At 37.1% G+C, this 24,809-nt stretch overlaps 1 protein-coding gene across 5 annotated transcripts in view; it reads left to right on the top strand.

Moving 5' to 3' along the window:
• Nucleotides 1-24,809, top strand: part of LOC143904068 (uncharacterized) — a 56,327-nt gene that overhangs the window by 11,093 nt on the left and 20,425 nt on the right. For 2 of the 5 annotated variants that reach the window (XM_077418313.1, XM_077418311.1), the window contains exons 1-2: nt 15,185-15,801; nt 23,038-23,363. The exons of 2 other annotated variants lie outside the window; for them this stretch is intronic. In XM_077418313.1, the coding sequence (XP_077274439.1) occupies nt 23,193-23,363 (171 nt within the window). In that variant the 5' untranslated portion in view covers nt 15,185-15,801; nt 23,038-23,192. Of the gene's footprint in view, nt 1-15,184; nt 15,802-23,035; nt 23,364-24,809 lie in introns of those variants that run through there. One more of the 5 variants, XM_077418312.1, reaches the window with a different exon arrangement.

Here is a 24,809-nt window from a genome sequence, read left to right as displayed (position 1 = left end):
TTTAACCTCGGAAACTCGTAATTGTATACATTTATTTCGGGAGTTACGCTACAACTATTTTTTACGCGGTTTTACTTTTATGCGCGGCAGAAATTTCTCTCGATGTTGTTAATTTTTATAGAAATTCTGTCATTTTTAGATTTATAACGATTTTTTTTTTAATTTGCATTAGTCGAGAGGTCGGGTATATTCTTTCGTATTATTTCCGGACGTTCATTCATTTAATTAATCCGGACATATGTAAATGTGCGATGTAACAATGCATGCGAGAAAACGTCGAGATATCTCTGCAATTTCACATTATTATACGTATATTTTTTTAAGTCGATAGCAGATTTTTATATACCGCAGGTACATTTATATCGACTATACTTTACTGAAATTTACGCCGAGACTCACGCTATATTTTTTTGCGTAATTTTACTCCTGCGCGATGAAAAAGAAGTCACTTGACTAAAATATTCAAAAGAACAGTTATAGCCGTGAGCGTATTTTCACAAATTTAGCCGAGTGTTCTAATTTTTGTAATTTATATGAAAATTTGTCACTTCCTCATATGTTTATGCCGGTATATACATCTTCGTGTAATATACTCAAATGTACAATGCATTCAACTCGTTTGATTGATGCGGACGTATATGAAAACGCGGAACGCGTACAACGTTACGTAGATAAAAATGTCGCGGCATATCGCGCTCCACCCTTACCTTGGCCGCTCTTGCTTCTCGCGTGCTATACGTATGTACATACATATATATTTTATACATATACATACTTGGAAATACATAAGCTAAAAGGTCGCAAGGCGGAAAATAAAATTCGTGCGCCTATCGTAGCGTCATATATCCCTCACGTCCGAATAACTCGCGAGAAATTTCATCTCCTCGTCATTGCTCGCGGATAGTCTTCGCGGATGCATGACACACGCCTCATTGCTGTCGCGTCGTTCATTCGCTCGCTCGTTCGCTCGTCCGCTTCCTTTTTTGCCGTGCAATTTCCGCGGCGGATAGCACGCGGACTCGTCGATATTCATATATTCTCGTTTCTCTCTGGTCTATAGTGGTCTATACGCGCCGGTATATCGGCAGCAGCGCGGAACATTCGACGGAGGATTGATTTGTCCGTAATGTCGGAAGGAGGCGAGGTAGCGGCAGCGTTCTCGCGCGCGTCTGATAACCGTTCGATCATCCTGCTTCTAAACGGATTACCAGCCGATATACAAGAGGGAAACGACAGCTGATTTTCAACTCGATATTGCGTATAAAAAACGTAGAAAATGTTTAGTGTATTACAACAAATTTTGATATATTGAGGAAGAGAAAAGGAAGAGAGAGAGAGAGAGAGAGAGAGAGAGAGAGAGAGAGAGAGAGAGAGAGAGAATTTCCGAACATTACTTTTTTCTCTTCTTCTTTTCCTTTTTAAAAGAAGCGAATATCTATCCTCTTGAGGTATTTTTATTTTTTCCAATATAAAATTTTTTGTGAAATTGTTCTAAAATAATATGTTTTGTATGAGGTATGTTTCGTTTGTGTATGAAATGTTTCGAAACGCGATGTTGCTTGTTATTGCAATGTTTGCGAAAGAAACGAAATCAGAATGCGAGAATAATTTATTCCTGAATACAAAAGAGTTAATTCGTGTATTAACTAAAAATTATTTATTTTTTGAAAACTCGGAAAAACTTGGAGAAACTTTTCTTTCACGTAACAGAAAAAAATCAATCACTTGAGAATTAATAAGTTATTGGAATTTTTTATATGGTTTTTCTCTCGATTTTTAATTACGGCTGTTAGTAGAACTAAAATGAAAGTCATTTCTATTCTTATTTGATCTCGAAATTTTAGTGAGTTTACAATCAATTTATTATGATTAAAGTGCAGGATATTACTGAAGGAAAAATCAGAAAAAATAAGAAATTTACGGTTCACCAACGGTCAGTTAATCTTTACCTTAATTGATTCTCCGTCTCTTTCTGGCGTTACTGCTGAAAAAAGGAGCATTTATATAAAGTAAAATTAAAGTTAATCGATGCGGCGAAAACGTTAATCAAGAAATTTTTTGTAAAATACCTAATGCATGGAAAGATATGACACGTATTAATTATACGGCATTTTTTATCCTCTACTTTTTATAATTTTCTCACGCAAAATTATGTTTTTAGATTAATGATTCTACATTTTTTTTATAAACTTTTTCAGAATTTTATCTCAAAATGCAAGTTGTACTCAACATGGTTCTTTCGAAATACCGCTATTAATCAAGCGCGCTAAAGGGCGCAATTCCAGGGGTACTAGTGAGAATCCCCCACAATTGCTAAATAAATTATCGCTGACGAGATATACGAGGCAGGAAAGAAACGTGTCTATAAATCCTTTACGCGTGTCGCGCGGTAATCAATTCGACGAGCCAATCTGACACGAGGCAAACGACGACGCAACGAACATGTACGCCGTGCTTGTGCTTGTTTCGGCGCAAAAATCGGGTGGATTTTTAACCGTCCCATAATTTCCATGTCCATTAAAACATTTCTCCCATTTGAAATTCAAGCTTCTTACTGCCGCGCAATTTTGCGCTATTTCTATGCTGATCCATTATCATAACCATACTATCTTGATGTTTGAAAGATTTAGCACGTGAACCCATGATCGATCGAGAAACGATATATTATACCAGGTTACAACTGTTCTTGTTTTACTTTGTTGACTTTCTAATCTAACAGCTAGGTTAAATTTGAAGCTAAATCATGATATTAATTTTTTTTTAAATGGAATTCTTATTTATGGTTCGTATAAGCGCAAGGAGAAAGCCTAGTCTTTTACGCTTCGCTTGTTCTCTCTGCTGATAAAGTACGTCCATGTTTCTACATCTCTCCTATTCGCTCCGAGCTTTCCAAATGTGCGGAGATTCCGATATAGTTGAGCGTGCACACATAAATCACAGGTCGCCGTGTAACCATAGGCACTGGACTTAATTAACAATGTAAAATCTCGCAGCGATCCCTAACACGTACGATGTTCGTGGTTAGGTGATTTATGCGCCGCGAGGACAAAAACCGTAGTCCGTGTAAAGTGCTTAATTCACTAATCTTTGACGAATAACAAAATATTCAGGACTTTAAATTGGATATCTATTATATTTTTCTCGCGCGGGTTTTCGATGCTTTAATATTTGTGTGGCAATTGTATTGAGAGACTTTAGTGAAAGGTTCAAAGAAATTATTGAATTATTCGCATTTTATGTAAAAGCAATTTATATTATATGTGTCATTTAAAGTATTTTCTTAATAAATAAAATTGAAAGGCTGCAAATGAAGAATCACGCGGTAATTTCTACCCGTGGTAATTTTATCAAAGTAAAACTGTATAAGCTCATTCGATTCGTGCGAATACAATCAAGGCTTTGTAGGCAAAGGGATGGGGAAACGAAAGGGAAGTCGAAAAAAAAAAAAGACAAAAGCTCCTTTCATTCACGTCCCATCCATTTGTGGCGCAACGTGATTGCGGCGGCCTCAGCATTAGCTACTGTTTTAATTAAAATATTCATTTATATCTATTATACTTCATTCAGACATGATACTTTAATTTAAAACGAAAACTGTCCATATTTATGAATATCTTAGAAATTACTTTACTTGTTATTCGAAAGATTTGTTTGGTCCATTTTTGAAGGAGAGATGTAGATGTACGTCTCAATTTCCATCGCTCTACATTCGTGTTGCCATTTATTAGGAAACTGCAGTATTTGGATTTGGTGCAATCGCTTTAATCAAAGCGTTTGATCCTTGGATATACGCGGCTTATGTGTACTTCCGTTTCTGTTATTTATTGTTGTTTACTTATTTACCATAAGTAAGCTGCTTGTATTTGCGAATGGCAGTTGATTCGTGGCCTTTTCATCGTTCACGCACGCAGATATACAATTTGTGAAATGCATCAGAAAGTGATAAGCTTGATAGGCGCGCTTCGCCACGCGAAGCGTACACGTGATCCGCATAAAAGTGACATTTTTCGTGAGGCCGCGGCTTTGACAGAATAGTGCCAATTTTAACAAAAGCTAGCCGGCGAGACACAATATCTTCGACCGTAACGTAACAGGGAGAGAAGCGAACTCACGGTTCTCAGAGATGAAGCACTAGAAGCGCGAAGTGAAATCGAATCTCTCTATAATTGAGAAAGAATATTGGTCTGGATGCTAACGAGAAACACAAGTATTGAAATTGCGTGAAAGGAAAAGTACATTTCATGCACCATTCTAAGAAAAATTATGGTATGCAAAAGAAAGTTGAACAAAATGATTGGTGCAAACATTAAATAAAGTTTCTAAATTATAGGGAGTTGTAGTAATAAAATTTATTTTGTTAAAAACAAATGTTTTTGCCTGATATTTTAATAATTTTTGTTAGCAGAGTACCTATTAATTTTATTGATATTTTTTGTATGATATTTAATTACTGCAGACGATAGGAAAAATTTTCAATACCGCTTTTTTATTTTATATAGGGGATTAATCGCAAACAATTAAAGAGGGAAATATGAGACAAGTATAAAAATGTTATTCTGAGTTTTATATTTTATTACGCAATGAATTTTGTTACAGAAATAAAATTGAAACAACTTTTTTGCTGTACAACGCATATTTCGAGTATTCTAATTATGGAAATACCGTTTGTTAACTTGAAATTTATTAATTTCGCGCTTTTTAATTTGTTTGAATGATACAATTGTGTGTGAAATTGAAAATGTGAAATTTTGTTGCAACTTTATTGTTAGAATATTATATTTAACATTTGGCCGTTACGCGATCTTTATCCTTCAATTGAGATTCTCGGAGAACTCTCCAATTCCATTTGAGAGTCCATTTAAGTCGCAATGAATTCAACGAGCCATTTCGGAAATAAGTGCATCGCAAAGAAGCGGGCTTTCCCACGTTGGAATCGAAATTTATTCCAGACATGTACGTTCAACCCTGACCCTGCTTAAAGCCTGGAACTTAGTCGAAACCAGAACAGGGGCAGAGCGCGGAGAAAATAGATGTAAGAGACAAGTGCGGAAAAGAGAAAGCGAGAACACTCAACAACGCTAAGAGATATTGAAGAAGCACTACGGTACTAGGTCGTTACACGTGAAAAAATAGCTGATTTAGAAAACTAATGCTTTGTACAACGTTCTCGTAAAGTATACGTACCTCGCTTCAGGTACATATCTCACTAACCGATTATTAGATGTATCACGTCAAAATGTATAATTACAATATTGAATAATAATATTGAATTACAATATTGAAGTATTTTTTCTATAATAACTTAATATGGTATTATTATACGTATAATTCTTCTGCAGTAACATGCTTTAGGAGAAATCGAAAAATATTTGTCAATTTTTTGATTATAATTGTTGATTATAACAATAGACTATTATAACAATAGATAGCATAGATTATAACGAATTATATTTGAAACTTTAATTTGAAATAATTGATAAATTTTTAACGGTTATTTACCAATTTTAATTTGGAGTTGCAAGAATATCTATTAATATTATAAATATGTGTGTGTGTGTGTGTGTGATAATTATTTCGTATCGCATGTTGATTTCGTAAAGTAGCGTACGGGTTTATTTGAAATTAAAATCTTTATCAAACTCGATGTGTGGACATATCGTCAATATTAATAATACAATATTTATATACCAAGTAGATTGAAACAAACTTTCTCGTTAGTTCTCGCATTTAAATAATAATATTTCCTTTCTTAAATATTCGCTCAGTTGAACAGAATTCATCGTTATCTTAGGCGATACAAACAAAACGCAAAATATGCAATAATTTGCTTATAGAAATTACTTTGAAGTACGTACGGAGAATAGAATATTCGATGTATAATTATTTCGTAAAAATAACCTTAAACATCTCGTGATAGCGTACGGCCTTGATATTTGTTTTGGTAGTGGCGCAAGGCCGCGTCTCGTGCGCTTGTATTATCATTCCAAAGGTAAGACTCAAGCGGACAGGTAACGGCGCGTGCCGCTCCGCGCGTGTCGCCGTATTATCTATCGAAACGTGATCGCATCAGGGACGGGAGAAGACGCAATTATGTCCTACGAACAATTAGCGCGTGTCTATCAGCGCGTGTAATTAGCTTCTGTGATTGGCAACTGCAGCTAATTTATCGATTATCTTTAAAGAAACAGATATTTCGCGCAATTTATTCATCTCACTGAAGAAGCGGAGAATAAGAATTACAAAGCATTATTTCACCGCGTGCGCGAGATATGATCTATTATGAGATTCGTATACGGATGATAATAACAATATATACTTACAATTAGATTTAAATGTTTCCTGCAGCGAGCTCAAATTTTTTCACTAATTTAAAACGTAATTTGCTCACTTGCGAATGGAGAGCGCGGATTAATATACGCGAGTGGTTGTTTCGAATATAACTCAAGTAATGAAAGGCCGCGATTGCTCGTATCGTTTATTATAATAACACGTGCATTTCATTACATTCGCACGTATACGAAATATATTGCGTATTGTACATACTGAATTTTAATTGTATCTTATTGGTTTGCGATTATATTAGTTGTTAACTCGACTTTATTAATCGCATCGCTCGTTGCTTTAATTTGTGAGATTCACGAGCGTCGAGCAATATCTTTTTCGTATCGTTATTTTCGATGAGATTGCGTCGCAATGTAAAGTGCGCGTTGGAATTAACGTTGTCGTGCAAAGTGTCGCGCGATTATCCTACTCTGGCGATTCATTTTGCGCGATGTGTAATTAACTTTTTTCGCGAGTGTGTTGCGAGTGCTACGAACGAATTTGACAATGAGTGAGAGGAGGAAATTTAGGAGGAGGCATCGGATAACGGCCGAGCCAACCACGGGGGCGAGTAAATTATTATATTTTATTTTGTTTGTTACCTATGGGGTTAATCATTTATAATTATTTTATATGCGGTCAGCAATTATTCTTTTCTTTTCGATATCAATTATTCCGAGCAATGCTCGGCTATAATTTACGTATATTTCTGTTTTATAGTTCAACGAGACGCAACTCCGCCTATCGGTGTGACATACTTTTTATCTTATTAAGATAATAGAAATGTGCTTGAAAACTTCTTATAATATAGATTATTTATTTAGATATATGTATACATGCATTAAATTAAGGACATAAGAGTACAGATAAAAGTATAACATCTTGTAAAGATCTAATTACCTTAGAACGAATAGATTGCCTGCCAGTTCACCTGAGTCATTATTTAGTTTCTCACAATCTCTCTCTCTCATAAGACACTCAATCAGCACATGCTCTCTATTTTTTAAATTGATCTTTAATCTATTGATTTTTTATCAAAATGAAACTATTGATGAACCGTTTGTCTCTTAAAATATGAAACTTCATTCTAAGTATTTAATATACTTTTTGATACCAAGATGCACAACTATAAATATGAGTTGTGAAGGTGCGAACTCTCTAATTCTTTCTCCTGTAAAATATCTAAATATGATTGAAAGAAAAGATTTCGAAAAAAAATGTCTTAGTATTTATTTAAAATTTTGCCTTTCGTATATATATATATTGTTACGCTCCGTTCGCTATTCGTGTCGCGCGCACTCACGAACGCGTCCGCGTACTTCCGGGATCGCAGAAATAACCACTCTCGTTATACAAAAAGGAACTCGGGTTTATTTAAACTCAGAACGGAATACAAGAAAGTTCTGGGAAACCGGACCGAACGATTCGAGTCACCAGATCAATCTGACAGGCGGTAATTAAATCAATAATTCTATGCGTCCCCGTTGTCAAGGGACGCGCTTCGGCTTGAAACTTCTGCGGAGCGAAGCCAATTTCTTAGGACTATAAAGTAGTATTTTATAGCTTTCAGCTGAAATTTGTTCTCAATGTGTGACATCATCAATGAGAGAGATATCATCTCATTTTTGACTATATTCAGCCACTTCTTGGCTCACGGCAAACATTTCCGTAAAGTAATTGCGAATTCCTCCGCAAACTTCATTTTTTTTCGAGGCCCGGTGAGAAGAACCTCGCTAAAGTTTCGCTACTCCGCTCGCTCGTTTGGTCGTTAGCATATCCATCGAAAGCTTTCGACGAATCGATCCTGCTTTCCTCGGCTCTTAGAGAAGTTTTGTTGGCCACGGATACTCCTGATGCTCCCTTCCCACGCTATGACGTTTCAACTTTTGCTCTTTGAAACGAATATAGAACAAGGAGCAGGTGTCTCTAAAGCCGCGCGAGCTCTATATCATAGAAATGTTATCGTTTTAATCCGCGATCGAAGATTGCTTTACGCTGATAAACGGGCGCGTTTATATATTTGCGCGACTGAATCTCTCTCTCCATGCAGAGTAGTGGATTGTTGCAAGAACGCGGTACAGGGTTTGCGGTATTCCGCTCACCAGAAGATCGCGTTACATAGCGGATACGCAACGCGGTGGCAATGCTTGTATCTCTATCAGATTTCCGTTTCTCTTCGCGAAGTTGCGTTCTGCCCAAGTTTCAGATTTATTCCGGTTTTCACACGCAGCTCGCGGCCGGACAGATAGGTCGTTTCCGGCAAAATTATTATTATATTTTTAAGGCGAATTTGATGAATCTCTATTATTACATCTTTCCACATTATAATTTTAGATTTATTACGTTGTTGCATCTGCGATATAACTTTTATATGCATTTCGCTCATTTCTCTCGGATCTAAGAAATGTCTGGTCGAAAAAATGGCTCTGGATTTGCGAAAATGGTTGACGCTAATATGCTCATGATGACATAATAGGCAATGTACCTATATCGATCGCGCGACACTACCTAGACGCGGCGTCGCGAGAAGACGCGAGATCCACAAGGCGCAAAAGTTCGGAATTCACTTTAATTAGATCTTCCGATAATAAAAAATTGCAGGCAATAATTTCAAACAACAGAATTTTGCTTAGTCGAGTTCGTGGGTCGTTTATACTAATCAGCTTTGGCTAACTTTTTTTCTAGGTCAGAAGTTCCGCTAAAAGTTACATGCAAGTTGTATTAAAATGCAATTTGGCAAAATGATTGGAACACTCTCGTTTCACAGGAGGGCGATAATTCTTTCATCACGATACTTTTACCATAATTGACTTGTGAATATTTTGTAATTGATAATTAAGTTCATGTTGATTATTCGCTTAATGATTACTTTGATTATGATTTAGTCAATTAATTACAAAAATATTAATTACTGTCCGATTTTGCATAAAATTTTATATCTGTTTTTTTTTTACGATATGGAATAAAGGATGCCATGATTTTTTAAAGGCTATAATCGTGATAACAATTCGGTGATAACAACGAATATCTTTGCACGATGTATTGTTTTTTACGATCGACTTGCATGCGATCGAAACTTTAGTAATTAATGTAACTTTAGTAACTGCAGCGTTCTCTCTTTCGCCTCGGCAGAATTTCGGCATCGATTATATAGCTAGTCGTTATTGAACTTGGTTGAAACGCTTCCCCTCGCAATAACGCGCTGAAAATTCGCAGGTAACGGTGTCGTTAAGCTAACTGGGTTGTAAAACAATCTACTGCTTTTCAAATAACGTTTCCTACCTGCGTACCGCATATATTGCATTGAATCTATACAGAGTGCTTGAAAAGGATCATCCTTTCTTTTGACGATTTTTAAATAATTTGGGAATCGAGTTTCTTCGGCAATTTTTTTACCAGTAATTATATATTTAATATAATTTTATTGGTTCTCCACTGGTCTCTCGATATACTTCTTAAAGTACGTAAAGAATTCTCGAACGATAGGTGACTCGTACGCCCGAAACACCCTGTATACTTCACCGAATGCCGCAATGAACAATAGTGCCTTCATCAATTGCGACAGCGCGCTGATGTCGTGTTCGTTATCACGCGGTGAATACCACTCGATATCCCAGCGCCGTGCATCGCGGTTACGTGCGCCAAAATCCTCGACATCCTGTCCTTTCTCTCAAATTTTCCTGAAATGAGATGGGCATACCTTTGCTCGCGGTTGAAAATGTTTCAGGCTCGAGTCGTAAGTTTCATTGTTGTCGTCGTCGCGTTTCTATGACGACCACAAACCTGTTCGATAAACGCTGAATAATAAGTCGGTGGTTCATTGCGGCGCGAGAACGAATGCCTCCGATAGTATTCCGCGGTACTTACCGTCATTTAATAAACACAACATTATTCCGTGATTACGCATTAGCGCGTTGGTCTCTTTATTATTAAAAAGCAAAAACAACGATAAAATGTTGAATTAATATTAATAATATTGATTCTCATTCACGTTTGTTCTAAGATCTAATTAAAGTGCGGTTTTGTCGTCTTGATTGCAAATTAATTTTCAATTAAGACGGCTAATTATTTAAATATATCAACGTCATATCGATCGCGGCCGAGCTGACGCCCGCGGCAATTTTCCATTGAGGGTTCGTGCCGCATGGCCACATTTACATTCGTGTATATTTTTGTTGGGTCGCTCGAAGGGGCTTGACCCAAGTCGAGATAAATTCCCTCACTCACTCATTCACCCATTCCCTTCCGAGTCGAGTAGTCGCGCAGACCCCATATGGTTGGATAGGTCCTGTTTTGTATCACGGAGACAGCCAGGCCAGAAAAGCGCTCGTTGTCGACACTCCTACTATAGCTGCGAGCTATCCTGAACTGAGTGACTGGCTTGTTACACATTAATTTCGAAGAACGACAAAGAATCTTGTGTTATTATGGCTTCGCTTATCACGATGTGACACCGAGAGGAATAGTAATCTTTTTAATGGAACTCGCGGATCGTGTCAACGACGGTAAAACATCTCGTGAATTATATTATTGCGTACATACACGCATATACGTGAAAGACTGGCCAATGTTTTATCATCTCTTGTCCTTATTATAATATTTGAAAAACAAAAATATATCTTAATTTTTTTTATAAAATTGCATCATAATAAGATAATTAGATATACTTTATTATGTTTGTTTCTCTTAAATGACATTATTTATTAAGGCAGTATCTGCGAGTCATAAAATATTTTGCACAAACAACGCAAGAATCTTCTACCGTCATTTTTTTCTAACAGCTTATAGCTCAATTTGAGACAAAATTATAAAGTCCGGTTTAACCATTAAGCTATGCACGTTGGATCCCCACTCTCGTACTTTAACACCTTAATATACTCATAAATAAAACATTCGCCTGGGTAGAGGATATAAGCTGAAACTTTAATCATGGCGGTGAATTAATTTTTTCCATATATGCATAAGTCTATCTTCGTATCAAGTAGCACATTTTCAATTTTTGGACTTCGGCGGCAGGAGCTGAGTTTTCCGATAGAACGAACGGGTCCGCGGTTGAAATACGGGAACCGCAGGCGGAACGTAATCCGGCGCAACGATATTTCGGTTTTACGTTCTCGCGTAGCGGTTTCACGTAGGTGCAAAAAGTGCACTCGTTACTACGGGGAGAGAGGCGCGCCGCGTGCGAATGTCGGATTATAAATTTCAAACGGGATCATACATCCTCTCGCGCGCCGCGCGAGGGTATCTTTCCGCGCGGCGGGGCTTTGCCCTGCTGGAAAAAGGATATACTGGATCGGTAAATCATCCCGACGTTGATGAGACAGGGTTCACTCTTTATACGTAATTGTGATTTTCTCTCAGGAAAATGTTGGCTCTAATATGCGCCCGATGCTTAACTCGTAATTGTGATTTATCGACCGCACCTGGGTCGTACGAGGCACGAAAACTCTAAGTGAACCACGGAGAACAACAGTGGGATATTCATAGTATTGTTACAGGATAAAATGGAGGTGTTAATTTTAAATAAGCGATATATATTACGGCACTTTTCCCGGCGTGAACAAGAATGTACTAGCTACTATTCTTTCATATTTTATTTTTTATTTAATTATATATCATAGACGACATATCACATGATTACCCGCTATATTATATTATTTCTTTTTTCTATTTAAAGTTCTGAACAGAGGTCTAAATTAAGAGAATAAAATAAATGTCTTAAGTATCTTGCATATTTAAAAACGATCTAAAAATTGTTCGTCAGAATCATATTTTTATAACTATAACATGGAGAAAATTTTTTGTTATATTTTACCCTTAAATTCACTACAAACTTGGGACAACTTGGCAACCAAGGAATTTTTAAAATATATACAAAAGACATTTTACAAACAACGTGATGAAAATTACCAAGTAGATTGGTAGATTTTGAAAAATTATTAAAATTTCCTAAGATATATTTTAGTAAAATTAATCAAACATATTTTATATTTTAATGTAAAAGATGAACAAAGCATATATGATTTAACCTGTTAGTTAGTTTACCAACAGATTGGAACAACTGGCCCTTATTATGGTAGATATATTAATCAGAATAGCTCGATCGCATAAAATTTTTGGTGATACATGTTGTCCCACAACTATCTTGATTTCAGGGTAAGTTTTAAGAGAAAATTCTCTCCATGTATAATGCGAATTTAGATTACGTGTTAAAATATTCCTTAAGCCACAGCGTGAAAAGGAGCAGTGCATTAAAAGATTAATCCGTGAATAGAGGAATTACTGTGTATGTGTGTGATTGATTTCACGATATATTTATTTTTCATATAGATTTAAAGTAGCATCAGAATATCGTCGAAACGGATAAGAAGAATAAGATAGAATGATTGCATCGGAGTCGAATGGTACACATTTTTCGATTGAAGCGCGAAAGGCGAATTTCGAGTATTTGTATGATGGAAAGATTTTATTAGAAAAATATTCATTCATAAGAAGACTCTGTCCTACATATAAAAATTACCCTTATTGTACTCATTAAAAATTCATTATCTTAAGAACCCCATCTCTGTTTAAATAATTTCATTTACTTTTATCTTTATATATTTTTTCACCGCGCTGTTCGTAACAGGTTGTTACTTATTCTGCGTAAGTAAATTCTGCGTTGTTCTTTGATTTATGGCACGACAATTAGAAGAAATTTGTGAAATTAACGTGCGTTTAATAATTTAGATTTAATACGTTCCGTAACCATTTCGTAATCATCGATTTTTCACACTTGGACTCCGGCGTTTACTAAGTTCGTACCCGATCGGAACCAACGGTAATTGGAGAGAACTCGGAAGTTCTTGGTCTCTGTCCCCGCACTACCATCCCGGACTCTCCGTCTGAACTTTCCGTCATCCGCGAGACTCGCCGCGGCAGCTCTCCAATTGCCGCGGGAAAGTAAAAGCGCATAATTAACGGGCTGCCGGCAAATGCGAGCGTGCTTTTAACACTGCGCGACCTTCTTTTCGGATCAATGTCTGAATTGCACCGGTTTAAAATTTTGCCACGAAATAACCGGCTTATCTCGCTATCCGTATACTGTTGTTCCGCGTCTTATCGCGTGCATTGTTCTTAATTCAAAAGCGTAAAGCAATATTGACATTTTTCGTAATCCCAATTTAACATTCAAATTAAACAAAAAAAGATTTAAAGACTGAAACCTTTTTATCACAAATTGTGGGAAGTGATAAATATGAATTTTGCGGACTATTTCACTTTTTTAATCAAACATATTGTTCTACATTTTAATATTTTGTTCTGAAATTCTTTCAGACAGCAGCGACAGAAATAAAAATTTGATATTCAAAGCGATGCATGAATATTAGTTGAACATTACTATGTTGCGCAATATATGAATTGCTTTCGAGATAATATTAATAATTATTAACCATCCCATGTAATATTAATTAATATATGCATGATAAATAATATTAATTATTGATTTATAATGAGCGAATACAATGAAAAGTTGACATTGTGCAACTATAGCTGAATACCGCTTCGAGAGAGAACTAAATCGCGTCGCTCTGGATAATTAATCCGCATCACTTGTTTGGGCAAAACGCGTGTATGCCTCGTGCGCATATGCATATTACGCTACCATCTTTCACAGGAGTAAAAACATCCGTGTCGTATGCGCGATTAGAGAACAACAAAGGTACGTGCAATTAACGGTGCGCACGAAAACGAGGAACACCTGCCCGCGGCGTTCTCCCCTTGTGAGGAAATTCTCCGATATATTCGCTCAGATTATCACTTTAAAGCAGCTTACTTTTTTGCTTAATTATATATTTCTTCTTTGAATTATCTCGTCGTCACCTTTTTTGTCGCGAACTCGCCTTCTGCACAAACGCGTTTTATAACTTTTTTACGGACCTGTAGAACGTGTTAATTTAATTGATTCAACTTTATTTTAATGTATTTTTATATCTGAGAAGGAGAGAGGTATGTGAACGACATTTACAATGAAAATGATATAAACCAAATAATTCATGTGATATATTGTTTAGTTTACATACCGACCTACAGCAACTGCGTGTAGCTTTCCTCTTTATATTATAGGAACGGCGAAATGAAGCATGAAACTATTTTCATTGAATTTATGTGGAAATCATGATAGCGGAAATGTTTTTCACATTTTCCATTTTAAACGATGAATATCTGGATCCACAATCTCACAATTTTCCCGTATAATCCGGAATTCCGCGAAGAAAAAAGATAATACGCGAATCGTTTAAAACTTTTTTTTTCACCCCCTTATAAATTCGAACTTTTGGCAATATCAAGTACCTGAATCTTTTCTCACAAGAGAAAAAAGAAGTTATCTCTCTCAAGAGGTACGGCATCTACTTGAGGAACTTGAGATGTTTAAGAAAAGTGAAGAAGCAAATGGAAAAAGCCGGATAATGAAGAAGACAATAATAAATATTGTCGCAGCGGCAATAATTATGAGGATGATAACGATAACCGTAATGATAACTACGATTACGATAAAAATGATAACAATAAGGAATAAGCGAACGACAGAGTGCAATCTATCTGCAAAAAGGAAGAATTGATACCCGCGAGGATGCTTAAAACTCGATTATTTACGTCGTGCCTCCTTTTCTCGTTATCCTATGTAAAAATCGAAATGAATGATAAAAAGAAGAAGAAATTTTGCTAAAATGTGTCGTCCGTCCGCACTGTGCGTACTGCAGCAATAGCGGGGGTTTGAGGAGGCCGGCCGCGAGACAGCAAGCAAGGGGTGGTGCGCCGCGCTGCGCGATGCGCGGCGCAACGCGGCGCGGCGCGGCCACCTCGGCCACGCAGTTCGTCGACGAGCGTCGCACCGTGTGTTCGCGCCGCGTGTTTCTTCTCTCTCTCCATCGCTTCTCTCTACGTTGCGTAAAGTTGACAGTTCGCGTTGACACCGATTGCGCTCGGCGTCGAGCGCGCGATGCCCCGCAAAGGCGAGAACGCCAGGGCGGCGGGCTAAATCCGATCGCGCGACTTTCGCGCGTCTCCATTACTCGACGTTTTTCGTTTTTTTTTCTTCTCGACAGACTGATTAAATTTCATCTTGATTCTGACGGCTCGGTGAGAGGGAATCTCTCACATTTTTTGTCTCACGGTCAATAATAGGCCGGCGCGCCGAGAGGGTGTCGCGGGTTCGCGCGTTCGTTGGATCGCTGCGATTTTCGAGACGCTCCACCGCTCGCGCTTTCACGCGTCGCGGCCGTGCTGTCGATAAAAATCTTCATATCAATGCGGAACGTTATTCCGCGCTGTGATCAATCAGTCAGCGGGCATCGACTGGATCCTCCGGCGAACGAATTGCGAGTCGTTTTCGCGCGACTTTAGGTCGCGTCACTTTTAGGAGTAAATTAAATTTTAGAATTTCAAGTTCTCTCTGTTCATCGACTCCGCGCAGACTTCGAATGAGCGCATTACTAAGTGAGTAACGATGCACTCTTATCAGTTGCAACGGGGAAATTGCAGTAGAGATAAAATAGGCAAAGCTCGTTGTAATTTACTTCCCGCTGAGGTCTCGTTAGATACTGGGATGCTGTTCACTTTCAATGATAATAACTGTTAAGATTGTATTTCTAGTATCCAGAAATTAAGAACCTAAAATCTGAGAAAGAAAAATCCAAGAAAACTTTTGATTTTATTTGCTTGTATTCGTTCAACTCATTTTAACTTTGTTTCTATCTAGAAAAGTAAAAAAATATATATTTATAATACTGTATTTAATATAGCATCCAGCGCTCGATTATGAGATAATTCAATTTTCTTAACGTTATTTGACCCTTTTGCTCTTCGTAAAACGAACTTGAAAAGGTTTGAAACTACTAGTACTTGTATTTTCGCAACTAGTCAAGGGGGGTAACTTTGTTATTTTTGGAGAAATTGCCTCGAAAAAGCTGCGAAATAATCATTATCGTCGTTTGTATCTCGAGATGCAACATTATTTTTCAAATTATATTTAATTTCTCGCAATAAAAATTTTAAAATTAAAAAGAAACAAATAGAAAAATACTCGCAATTAAAAATATTAATATAACATTGGATCCTATACAAACTTGAGAAAATTAAACGTTATACGTATAATTTACAAGAATTTTGGAATTTTAACTTTTGATCTATGTTGATAAAATATTAAATGTAATATTGATAAATCTGTTTTTATCATTCATCAATCTTTCATCAATCATTTATGATAACTTTTAATAATGGTTCTTTTGAACAATAATTTTTTATTTTACTGTAAACTTAATTCGCTCAATTCCAAGATTAATTTCTTGAAGTTTTAACAAGCTGGGCCACCGTTATAGCAAGCGTTTCAAAAGCGTTGTTTGTATGAATTATGCATCGAATCCCACTTTACATGTATAATCTACGTGTAGTAGACTTAAATTAGGTACTGTCACATTCGTTTCCGCACGTAGGTGCTCAGTCCGGGATTACACTACTTCAAATCACGTTACCGTGCGGTAGACAGCTCTCGCGAGTTTGATGCAGAACTTGGAATTGTATCATCGAAATAACTTCACCAAGTTCGATAGAGTTACGATTCTCGCAAAGCGTATCTTCGCTTGCCCGCTACGTCGTGTAATGGTACTTATCATTATATGCATGAGTACCTATTGTGGATCGACCGCGTTGATGCTTGAAGCAATTAAGGGATCGTTCCTTTGAACGATATTTTTTAGATAGAATTAAATTTGTTCCGTTAATTAAAAGAGTTGAAGTACACAGTGGTTACATAAACGTATTTTATTGAAAATTAAGCTTGCGTATATTAAAAGAGAAACTTTTAAAAAATATCGAATATCTATATTGAATATAAGATGGGAGAGTTGAATTTTTAGCATATTTTGCTTATATCTAAGCTTATTTTACTTGAACTTATTATACGAGAACTAATTTATTTCTTTTTATACATTTTTCTTCTTATATATTATTTTTCTTCTACTTCTTCTTTTCTTATATGTTGGAAAAGAAAATGCATGCGTTTTCCGTTTTATATAAACGTTATAATCTAACATATGTGCAACGACGAATTAAACTCGAGTAACTCATTAGTAGTCGGTGCATTAAAATTTGTCTGCGGAAAGGAAGGAAACTCGAATGACTGGAGGACTGGGAAATTTTCGGAGCTTCCGAAACTCCGTCATTGAATTAAGCTTCTAAATTGTATTCGCGTTCGCGCACTCCGCCGGAATTGGAAGTCAAACTGACGTTCGCGGAAACGAAACTGAAACGCACGTACAGCCGCACTCGGAGATTATATTTCCGGAATTCGTCCGTCCGAGAAGTGCACCTTGAATCGTGATACGTACAACTTTGATGAGCCAGGAAATAGAGACGAGACAAGTTAGTCTCCCTGCGAAATATACACCGCCTCTGCGGAGAAATCGCGCTCGACGATTTTACAAGATACAAAATTGACTGTTCTTAGAAGAGAATAAGATTATACGTGACACAGAAAGGCGTGTTTAGAATTTTAGAAGAGCTCTTCGAATTTTTTTCGTTTTACATTCTCGCATAATTTGGAAATTATTTTGAGAAACACAGTATGCATATATAAGAATATACAACGTGATAGTATTAAAATGATATTAATGATGTAAATGAGAAAATACAAAAAATAATAATAATAATATTGATGAATATTATTATTTACAAGAATAAGATGGTATCATATAATAGCAAAATGCAATATAAGCTAGATAGAAAAATTCTTATATCTCACGGATATGCAATAGAAAAAACTTTAACGCTTTTAGTAATATTATTCGTTGCAGCTGTGTTACGGGAATTTCAAGAGCAGAAAAAAAATTTTGAAAATTGTGTCGCGTATACCGTAGATTTTTAACCTAACTTTTTTTATTTTATTTTATTTTTTTTAACGTGGCAATTCAGAGGTAATGTTTAGAATATTTGTTGGAAATATTTTCAGAGAAAAATACTACGGAGTGTCATAAAAAAGATGGAATTTAGTTATAACTTTCAATAAAATGCACAGGTCTCTTAAGATTCGTTTTTTCGCGAAATTTTTGCATCTTATGATTTGAATGCAGAATATTCCTTACGTTTTCACAAAAAGAATCGCATCGGGGTGATGATAATGGCGCACGAGAAACGGTCGTTGAATCTGATTTTCCTGTTTAGTCTTGCTCGGTCGCCACGGGGTGCGTCCTTGGAAGCGCATCCCGCTGCCGCAAAATTACCGTTCGTTCTCTCCTCTGGCTTCCTTGGCTTCCACGTGCAACAGACGAATCGTAAATTCCACGGTCGACAGCCAAGACGCTCGAAAGACCCAGTTCGTCCGCGGCGGTCTAATTCATTCCGAGTCGACAGGGTATACACATTGCGACGACGGGGCGCGAATACCGCGAATTGCATTTTCAATTAAAAACCCGTTTATCGCCTCGCTCGTCAACTCGCGCTCTACTAACACCTTTGCTGGCTAACATTTTATACTAATTTACGCCAAGTTTTCACCGACGGAATGTTAAATCGAGAATTAAGACGTTGCGTGTGAAACGTTATATTCATATATCAATGATCCTCGTATAATTCCCGAAGAGAGTGCGCTTTATTAAAAAGATTTAACTATTGCGCTTTTCACACTTTGCAGGGCGAGAAACTATTTTTTCTATCTCACTTTGATCGAATGCAGAAAGCTGAGCAGTGCGAAAATAAGTAAAAATTCGAAATAAAGGAAATTCTCATGTAAGCAGATCTCTCGTTCTGCTCGTCTCGTTTATTCACTGGCTTCGTGCGCCCGCGGTATTACGTACTGTAGTTGCGCTTTTTTCCTATAGGGTGTTTTTAACTTTAATTCCATCTGCTTCGCCGTACGCGGGCGTATGTGTAATGTATATATATGTTTTGTACCGTAGTATGAAAATTGACGGAATGTGACACTGTAAGTCGCATTCATACCGCATAATAATCGGGCCCGATAAAAACCTGTTGAATTCGCTAGAATTCCGTGACGAAATTATTCACGCGTTTTCATATATACGTATATATGTATAGAAAAATGTCGTGGCGGAGAGAAAAGATGTTGTTTTATCAAACTTTCATCAAGGGTTGGGTCGATCCTAAGTGGGTCGAAGAATTCACGGATGAAAACTAGCTCCAGTGGCTCTCTGAGAGATGTCCCGTGCAATTTGCTCTCGCTCCCTTTTCTCTCGTTAAGTCGATTCAGGCCGGCCTCGGTTGGGACCGTTACGCGCGTCTAAATTTTCGGACGGTCTCTCGTCACGCCCCGGGAAAACCGACTTGGCCGGCGTTTTCGCGAATTACGCCGAAATCTAATTTGCGCGCCTCGCTATCCGGGCTTTGCATGCCAAATTGGATAGCCATCAACGCGCGCTGTCGCGCAAAACCGTCGTCGGGCTATACGAGAGAGAAACGGGGAGAGAGAGACGTGGCCACGCGGCAAGGCGTGTGTTCTCTCATTTCCATAAATTGATATGCACTTCTGCTCGCTCTGTATACGAGTTGTCGCGTCGCGCCGCGCCGCGCCGTGCCGTAAACGCGACAACTCGTTTAACCATCTTGCGAGGCGCACGGTTATGTACGGTGCTCCGTTTATATCCGAGGAGAATATTCGGTCGCCCGAATAAATTTCTTCCGTCGGGAGGAAGAGCGCGAGAAGAAGAAAAAAAGGAAAAAAAAGAGAACACGACACACAAACTCGATTTTGTATAAATATTTTACATGAGAAAAGGAGATACTCCGGATATACGTAATAAAATACATGTACGTACGTACATAAAATATAATCCGTAGAACCTTTATGGACGAATTATGTTTCCGCTCCACGAGATATATCTCTTTCTAAATGCTGGGAAATGTATCAAATGTTTCGAGAGAATGCATACTTGAATATCTTTCAAAATATTTTTTTAGCCTTATTTTTTGACGTTATATTTTTATTACCACGTCAATACTCTGAAATTAAAATTCGCATATTGGCACGTGATTGTGCTTTCGATACGAAAATATACTGCGAAATATCGAAGCATCTGCAAAGCTTGAGTTAATAATTAGGAGCGTATATGATTCTCTCTGTGTTTTACCTAGTATATTATTTTTAGCTGAGATCGAGTGAAAATAGAATGGATTCGCGATTCTTAACCGGGTGAAAACTCGATTAGTATCAGTCACAACCTCCATTGATGCGTTGCTATTATTAACTTCCCGAACCATGTTTTGATATATTTGCTCTAAATATTGTTAAAAATTCTTAAAAATTATTCGATGAAAAATTTTGACTATTATGCTATTTGAAATATATACAATATATATTTGTGCTGTAATAATATAGTGTTTTCTTAAATATTAGTGAAATATATTTATCGTGAGTCATGAAAACAAATTGTGCATTTATAATATTGCATTTTGTTGTATTCCAGTCAATTTTGAATGTTGGATCTCTTTCGATTTACTCCACGATCTTGAAAAAATTACAATTAAAAAGTTAAACTTTAACAGGAATTTTGATGAAATTTTAACAACGTTTGTCCCGTAATTTTACCCGCGACTCTCAGCGAAATGATGTCGACGTAACTTCGTTCTTGGGCTCCGAAGATAGAGCCTATTCCCACTTTACAAACGAGGAGCGAGAGAATTATCGGGTCACGGAGCGAGGCATGGCCTCAGACAAAAGCATCTCCCTCTTCTTCAGTCAGCCGAATTTGACGAAATGCTGAATCGTAATATCGACAAGATTTCGAATTTTCGGCACAGCTGAACGCTTCCAACGCGACTCATTTTTCATTCCGCATCTTTTGCGGAAAAGTCCATAAATTCAGCCTTATATCGATTTCGTGCGGCGTCAGCTCACCTCTTTTACAAAGAAAACGAGAAAGTTGTAGATTACTTGACGTTCAATATTGAGGAGAATGAATATCGAAAGAGAAAGAAAGCTTTCAGACTGTAATAAAGGTCCGTATAATAAAGATGATGACCGACCAAAATAACTGCAAGTTCCTTTGAGCTAAGTTTCATCTGTAGAAAAGGTACGTGCCTCACTTTTGTATCGGATCACAATTGATGAGTGACAGGTATCTTCTTGGCTACTTTGAAGTTAATCTTTAACGAAAATGAGATACGAATAGTTTTTTTTAATTATGAGCGATGAAATTACCAATTTATTTTTTAATTATAAATTGTCTAGTTGCGTTCTTTACTGAACTTCAAGTGACTCTTTGCTTTAACAAGATTTTAATTTAGTTTTCAAGGTATATGGGCACATTAAAACTTGAAAATTTAGTAAAAGTTCCGAAACTTGCTATCCTATCGCGATAGTTTCGTTGAGAAAAAAAAACCAGATCTTTGTCAATGATAATATTAAAATATTATTCGGTTGAAGCTTATATTACTCTCGACATTTTGTTACAGTGTCAATACTGTCAATTTAGTACACTTATAAAATTAGTACAATTATAAAGATCGAGAAACAAGAACCAAATATACATTTCTTTAGTGCTGTTTTGCTAAGTTGTCGTATGCTTTATTCCCCATATATAAAGCTGTAATGTGGAGACACATAAAGTCGTAATATGAAGGTTGAAAAGTGACGCGGGTATCTTTTATCTATCTCTATCCGTATGGTTCTGCGCGTTACGTGCATTACGGGCGATTCGATACGCTGCCGTCCTGAATCTTTAAAGCGCTACGTGTCGATTCGTGTCAAGTGGCTTATAAATGGAAAGCAACGTACTACACTCGCACCGTTCAATGGTGGATTTATCGATAGGCGGTCGCTTAGGGCCTTTAAATCTCAAGGGGTTTCCACACATTATTCTGCGGATCTACAATTGTTCTACGAGATAAGGGAAAGGGGCGTCATATTAACATTTTGACAGAGAAAACGTCAATTTTCAAAAATTTAGCGAAACTTACAAAATATTTACTAATAATTGTTCACTATTTTAAGAGAAGAACTAGATATGAAATATATTATTGCGCCAAGATATTAATTTCTCGATTATTAAAACATGAGTGAAACGTAATCTGGCGAGGGTTTTTAAAAAATAATTATCGTATAAAGACATAATTATAATGTAGCACAAAATATTATCGTTTAAATTATTTTACTTTTTGAATTAACGAATTGATTGTATTAGGATAAATTTTGCAATATGCGAGTACACGGGATAGAATAGCAGATAATATTCATTTGCTTTGAGTAAATATTGCGTTATCGCTGACGCATCACTCACCAATTACGAAGAGCATACCTTTAATTATAGATTAAATTCACGAGGTTAAATAAACGACAAAATTTCAGGAATGGCGAAAAATAACGAAGCCAATAACGGGATAAAATTCGTCCTATCTTGCTAAATTTTTTATTTAACATTCTAATGCGAATACTATTTTTCAATTAGGACAAGCTCTGGATGAGAAAAATTTATTGAAAAAAATTTTAATTTATATTTTCTTACAAATATAGCATCCCTATAATTTTAAATAGGAGAGGCTTGCCTTTTTTTACCTCTGCTTAAAAAATTGCTTTAAAAACCAGAAAATATCCCTCAAATTTAGAGGTTTGTAATCTCTAAATTTATTCTGTGACAAATATTTTTTGGCGAATACTGCCCTAGCGAAACAATACGCGACCTTGCGATTTTGTCAACGCGACGCGATACTGTTTCTTTTTTAAAGCCGCCGTTGTCACCGTGCCGCATCTGTGAGAGTGTACGAAGGAGAGTAAACGAGAACGTTTCCGACAACGTTGGTTTTTGCATTAACGTAAATCGCGTAGAAGCGAAACTTGGCCGGGCGTGCGGTTTTGCTGGCTGGTCCATGCCACTGCGAGGATGCTGGCGTGCGTCTATCCGCGAGAAAACTTCGAGGTGAAAACCGTGGCGGTAAAGCTCCATCAAGGGAAATCCAAGAGGAAGTCTAAATCCGTCCCGGTGAAGGAAAAAGTTCCTTCGGACGCCACAGAGACGGAATGCAACAACGGCGAGCGTGCAGTAAGCAGCGAGGTAAGGTTCTCTCTACTCGGTGCACTCCCGACTTTTCGCCGTCTCGCTTTTCGCTCTGCCGACGCGGACGCGGAGAGATTTGTACATGTACTCGTATGAATAAATACTTAGAAGTTGATAAACAAGGTGTTCGACTATTCTGACTGTGTATTATTGAAACGTATTAGAGACACAACGCCCGAAACGCCGGATTTTCCAATTTTGTTGGATATTCCTCGGGAATTTTTAACGCTCTGTTACAGTTCAATCAAAAATGGACCCGGTGATGAAGTTTTGACATCAGAAAAACCTATTTACGTGTCATAACATTATTTAAAACATATTCATCAATTTCGCGCGTCGTTAAACCTTTCATCGTTTAAAAGTTCTATGTTATTTCAGTCTTAATTAAAACGCACGCATGCCTGAAATATTCTAGCTTTACAGGGATGATCGGCTAAATATTGCGGAAAATTGTCCCGCTGAATCCCCCGTATTTACATTTTTATCAGTGTACCATGTATCCTCGCTTAAGCGCGTGTAATCTCCATAATTGCACAAGCTTGCTCTTTCTCCGCTCAAGTCTGGCTATTGTACTTTCTACTAGGTTTTCTTACTTTCCTTTGTAAAGCGTATGCTTATTTCCTTTTAATCAGGAAGTAGAAAAAGATGCAGCTATATATTAGTATAATATAGGAGAAAGCAGGCTCCTCGTTAGTTTCATTTTATTACTATGTATATAGTTCCATTAATTTTATCTCTTTCCTCTCTCAAATAGATTATAAGATAAGTTGCAAAATGTCAATTTTTACATTATTTAAGAGCTATATGGAATATCGCGAGAGCGTCGCGAAATATTTTCTTCTTAGCTCGAAATACACAAAGGGACTGCAAGCGGAAATTATATAAAAATTAACAGTCGTAATTGAAGAAGCTTCGAGTCAGGAAGGGAAATACGAGTAAATTATAATAATTTTGCTCTTCCACTTTTTATCTTTATCGTGGCAATGACGAATCTCGCTTTCATTAATTTCGCGAATGGATGCGCCCGAAAAAGAAGAGAGACCTCAGCTTGAACGGCGTCTCGCCGAACAAACTGTGCCGATTACGGCTTCTTCCGCGCTACCTGTTTTCAGGCTCCTCGAAATTAATTTTGCAGGGGGATAGTCCGGGGTGGATCATCCCCCGGGGATTATCCGCTTCTACGAGAATCCGCTTCTATGAGAAATTTCTTTTTCGTTTACGTGTTCCCTCGAGGAAGCATCTTTTTCGCAACTTTTTTGCCCATTCACGCACGGAAACGAATTCTGTTGGTTATCGGCCGGAGAGATTACCTTTTTCCTTCTTATATTTCTTTCTGAGCAGCTGGGCAGATCAATTGAGGACTCGGCGTGAAAGGATTGCAACTATATACCGTACTCTCGTGGTGCACGCAATTATCTTTTTTCGAAAGTATTCCCGAAGATA

Source organism: Temnothorax americanus, unplaced genomic scaffold (genome assembly GCF_048541705.1).
Source record: "Temnothorax americanus isolate GAGA-0224 unplaced genomic scaffold, ASM4854170v1 Scaffold5, whole genome shotgun sequence".
In the NCBI taxonomy this organism is placed as follows: Eukaryota; Metazoa; Arthropoda; class Insecta; order Hymenoptera; family Formicidae; genus Temnothorax; species Temnothorax americanus.
This window is presented reverse-complemented; position numbering and strand designations above follow the sequence as displayed.